A 5,209-nucleotide genomic window follows, 5' to 3' on the forward strand; every position below is an offset into this window, starting at 1 on the left:
GAGGGTGGATAAGTGGGATAGTTAAAAATAATATATTTTTTGGATCCAAATCTGTAATCTCCAAAAGCTTTGTTTTCCTTATCGCTTTTTAGGAATCTAAAAAATCAATAATAGCCATCGGCCCCTCGAATGTCAAAAAAATTTGTAGATACATTTTCATATAATTTTTTATCGGAGCTTGTATGCAACCAGAAAAATCGTTTTACTAAAACATGAAGATATTTTAGTTAATATATCAAAATTCATGTTTGTTAATTTTCCTTATAACTAGATGACATAACACATGGCCATCTTTATTTTTTTGAATTTTCTATCATTTTCTTTTGTTTTTCCAAAACTGAAAAAACGATATCGATCCCGGGGCGCAAATCCTGGGACTTAGTAGCATGCCAAAATAGGACACGCTACTAATAAGCTGATTAGTATAGCTGTCCAAAATAGGCCACGCTACCAATTTTTTTGGCTCACCAGGCACAGCATCAGCCAAATATATTGAAAACATGCTAGCAAAGTGACAAGCGACCGGTCGTGTGCCACCATTGACGCTCACTTCGGGTACTTTCTAAACCTGAGTGCATCCAGAGCTCATCTTGTAGTCGTGTGTGCTACTCTCCTCTACACTATGGGCGTGTTTGGTAGCCCGGGGCTGCTCAGAATGTCTTTCTCCCCTCAACTATGCTGATCTCAACTATGGTGAGTTCAGATTTTTGCCCTTGTTTGGTAGACCGGGTGTGTTGAGAGTTTCTCAGCTGAGAAGCTGTTTGGATGTCACGTATGAGTTGAGCTATGCTATGCAAAAATAAAAAGCAATCTGGTCCCTGAATACAAACGATCAAAGCAATCGGGTCCCTGAACAAAAAACTAAAAAGCAATCGGGTCCTGGTCATCGCCGCCGGCGAGGGAAGTCGTCGCCGCCGGTGAGGGAAGCCGTCGCCGGCGAGAGGAGCCGCCGCCGGAAGGGGAGTCCCTCCTGCTCCGCGCCTGGTGAGGGCCATGGCGGCTCGCCTGTGGAGGCCATGGAACCCCGCGTGCTGGCCATGCGTGCTGGCCATGGCGGCTCGCCTGTGGAGGCCATGGAACCCGCGCCTCGCGCCGGCGTCCCCGGCCGGGCCCAGCAGCGCCGCGGAGGCCATGAACCCCGCGCCCAGCGCGAGCACGCCCCTCCTGCCGGCGCCGGTTGCCGCCGCCGGCGCATCGGAAGACGCCGACGCCGCATCGGAAGACGCCGACGTGGACGAGGACGCGGAGGAGCTGCAAGAAGCGACGGTGGTAAGGGCGCGGCTGCTTGGTCGGGCGGCCGAAGGCGACGGGATTGGGTTGGAGGCCATGGTGGCTCGCCTGTGATGTGGAGGGAGAGAGATGGGGGAGAATGGAGAGGAAGAAAGGTGGGGGCGTGTGACCCCTGCGCGCTCGGGCTGAGTTGCGCCTCGCGGGAGCGCGTTTTCGGGCGAGCAGAGCCGGGATGAGGAGCGAAGCTCGATTTGACCTTCGCTCCTGGGCAGGGCTGCGACCCCTTTTCCGTATTGGTTGGGAGTTTCTCTGTTGGGCCGAGCCGGTTTAACAAACAAGATCTCCTAGGTAAAAGTGGGATGAGGAGAGAATATCTGAGCTCCCCAGTCTACCAAACACACCCTATGAGTACAAACACACCGGTCACGTGGGCATTTTCGCCTATGACTACTAATAGCAGTCGCGTGCGTTACTAATGCGCTGCCAGTGACGGGAAATGCACTTTGAAAAAAAAGTTGTCACTCGAGAAGTGACACGTCCTAATGGAAATGTTTCATTGAGATTAGCCACTCAAGTCTGGTGTGAGGCAAGTATTCGACATAAAACCCTTCTACCGTCTGAGTGCAATTATGGGGCACTTTGAAGTACTGAGGTCTTCTCTCAAGTAGGCGCTAATAGTGACCACCGGTTTGGGCATTCTCAGAATGAGGCATGCATCCCACTCATGATTTAGAGAATCATATATGTGCAGAGAACGGATATGCACTCGGTAGATATATGTCGAGTCCGCAATGTATGTCAACTTTTCTTAACTTTATTCTTAGATTTCGTACTCATTTGATTTATGCGTACGTTGGGGTTGGACAAATACATACCCTTTTTCATTTGTATTTAGTCATACTCTCTTATTCTCAGTTGCAACGTACATATGCATCTGATCACAATTGATGCCTCAAGGCTAGCTATGTTCAACTAATGGTTGTTATCCCTTAAATTGCTGCAGATAAAAAAAACAACCAGTTATATAAGTTCTGACATAGAGGTTGCATTAGTCAAGTGTGGAGGACTTCCCAAAATAATAACCGCTGTATGTCACTACATTGAGAGCAAAAGAAATGTGTGGGAGCTGAAATATGACTTCATAGATATATTGAAAAACAATCTATATTGTGGTGATCTTGAGGGTCTCTTTATCTGGATGCAGTCATACTTTCGTTCTTGTCCGGATTTCCTCAAGCCTTGTGTCTTTTACCTGCCAATTTTCCCTCCAAACTACAACATTCGGCGCAGGCGTCTATTAAGGCGATGGATTGCAGAGGGCTACTGTATGAGCACTATTAGTTCTATTGCTGAGAATAATGCTGAGACTTCCTTCGAGAAGCTCATGAGTCTAAGCATGATCCAGGAGCCATCACAGGCAATCAATTTGCCAGGCTTGGGCATAAATTTCTGTCAAATAAATGGGTTTTTTCATGAGTATATTATGTCACAGCCAAAGGAAGATAATATGGTGTTTGCACTCGGGGGGGATAATCAAAGCCAGCAGTACACAGGGCGACACCTTACCATCAGGAGCAACTGGGACAGATCAGAATTGTTTGAGATTATCGACTTCTCACGGCTACGATCTTTGACAGTGTTTGGAGAGTGGAGGTCATTCTTCATCTCTAAGAAGATGCAGATGCTTCGGGTGCTTGATCTGGAAGACACCACATCAGATGTATCAGATGAAGATGTCGAGCAAATAGTGGATCTAATGTCACGCCTCAAGTTCCTCTCCCTGCGAGGATGCACTACGGTATCCCGTTTGCCCACTTCATTGGGCAATCTGAAGCAGTTGGAGACTCTAGATGTGAGACACACCTCTATAACCATGCTGCCAGAGACCATCACCAAGCTGCAAAAGCTCCAGTATATCCGTGCTGGCTCCACAGTTCCATCAACAGAGTCACAGTCAATACAGCCAGGATCCTACAGGTTACCCAAGTTTCGCCGACACCAGTTTATCAGCGCTCATCTTGGTGTTAAGGTGCCCAGAGGGGTAGGGAAACTGACAGGTTTGGATACTCTGGGTGTTGTCAATGTTGGTGCCTCTGGGGGGAATGCCTTCCTGAAAGAGGTCAAGAATCTTATCCAACTGCGCAAGCTTGCAGTGTCCGGCATCAACCGTCAGAACATCTCGGAGTTCGTTTCTGCCATCTCGGCTCACAGCCTTTTGAACTCTTTGTCAATGCGTCTTGATAAGGATAAGAAGGTTGCCTTGTGTTCTGTGTATGATATCTCCAAGCCTGAGCTGATTTCCTTGAAGAGCCTTAAGATTCACGGGGATGTAGACAATTTTCCAACCTGGATGGACCTGTTTTTTAATTTGAAAAAGTTGGATCTTGAAGTGACCATATTAACGCAAGAGATGATTGATACCCTTGCACATAGGTATTTATACTTAAAATGCTTACGACTTTGTGTCAAGCCAACTGAAGATGGTGAGCACAATTTTTCTATCGGTGGTACTTGGGGATTTAATCAACTCCGGACCCTCCAGATTGATTGCAGCTCCACATTGCTACTAGCTTTTGGGGGAGATGGAACGGGGAGGCTTGAGGTGCTGAAAGTTCGCAGCTCTAGTGGGACGCAGATTTCTGGGCTAGCGAACCTAAAGGGACTCCAGCAAGTCTGGCTTATAGGTTCTTGTGACAATGCACTCAAGCAAGACGTTGAGCGCCAACTTGCACAGCATCCAAATGAGATCAAACCTGTCTTGAAGCTGGAGGAAGTATCTTCTACCCAAGTTGCAGAGCATCCAAATGAGATCGAACCTGTCGTGGAGCCGGAGGAGGTATCTTCTACCCAAGTTGCGGAGCATCCAAATGAGATCCATAATATGGGATCAAACCTGTCTTGCAGCTCGAGAGATTCATGAGTGCGGATTTCCCGCACATAGTAAGCGACAGCGACGGCGCTCTCCCGTTGCTCCTCTCTCCGGCGAGGCGAAGAAGGAACGCCGGCCGGAGCAGCCTGAACGAGTTGCTACCACGGCCTCCGCGAACTCCTCGATCGCGTCCCCCAGGCCAGGGTATACCTGCTCCGGATCAGCACAGAGCCGGCGACCCCACCCCCTTCGCCGAGCTTGATCCCCCTACTCCAGATCTGGGTATGGAGGACCCCATCAGAGCTGCAGTGCCACCAAATCCATTGTTTCTTTATTGAATCTAGTTTCTTATTAATTCTCTTTATTTTCTCTGATGTTTTTCTGTGATTCATGTTTTTTCCTGAGATTTGTGTTGAATCTGGGTTCGTACGTTTATGAATCACTACATTGTTGTGATACCTCTTCAAAACTGCTATGAAACTTGTTGGAAAGAGTTGCAATATCTATGTTTGATCTTGACACATGTATGAAACTGACTCGTTTTGTTTCTTGTTTGAAACTTGCTTCCACCTGTTATGAATTATGTGTTTCTAGTATGATTTAGATTGAAATTGGTGTGAACTGGGCTAATTTCATCAACGAACAATGAATATTTTTGCAATTATGTGAGAAAATTCAGTCTCTCCGGATGAATCTACATCAAAATTATGTAAGAAAAATGATAAAGAAAAAAATAAAAAAAAGTTTTGTGAACTGTTGATGAATCATTTAGAAAAAAAAATCATTTTTGTTATAGAACGAAAAATTGAAATTATGTGAGGGAAATGATAAGGGACAAAATAAAATGTTCTGTGAACTGTGATGAATCTTTCAGAAACAAACAAATCATTTTTTTTACAGAATGAAATTTGTGAATTTCATTTCGGCTGAAAAAATTTTGAAGTTTTGCAGTGAGTTAAAAAGAAACTGCATATGTGGATATTGTTGATTTTTTGGAAGTTTTAATTGGGAACTAAAGATGCAGCTGCCTCATGAAACGGCAACGGGGAAACGCCTGGAAAGTGTAGGGGGCGTTGTGAAAAAAATGCATGGACTTAAATTTGAGGTTTA

The 5,209-nt window shown here is 46.0% G+C and overlaps 1 protein-coding gene across 1 annotated transcript; it reads left to right on the forward strand.

Moving 5' to 3' along the window:
• Positions 1–993: 993 nt before the first annotated feature.
• LOC124657624 (disease resistance protein RGA4-like) lies at positions 994–4,150 on the forward strand. Its single transcript, XM_047196144.1, has 2 exons — positions 994–1,329; positions 2,234–4,150. The coding sequence occupies exons 1-2, from the start codon at positions 994–996 to the stop codon at positions 4,148–4,150; spliced, it is 2,253 nt and encodes a 750-aa protein (XP_047052100.1).
• The last annotated feature ends 1,059 nt before the right edge of the window (positions 4,151–5,209 follow it).

This window comes from Lolium rigidum, chromosome 5 (assembly GCF_022539505.1).
Source record: "Lolium rigidum isolate FL_2022 chromosome 5, APGP_CSIRO_Lrig_0.1, whole genome shotgun sequence".
NCBI classification, from domain to species: domain Eukaryota; kingdom Viridiplantae; phylum Streptophyta; class Magnoliopsida; order Poales; family Poaceae; genus Lolium; species Lolium rigidum.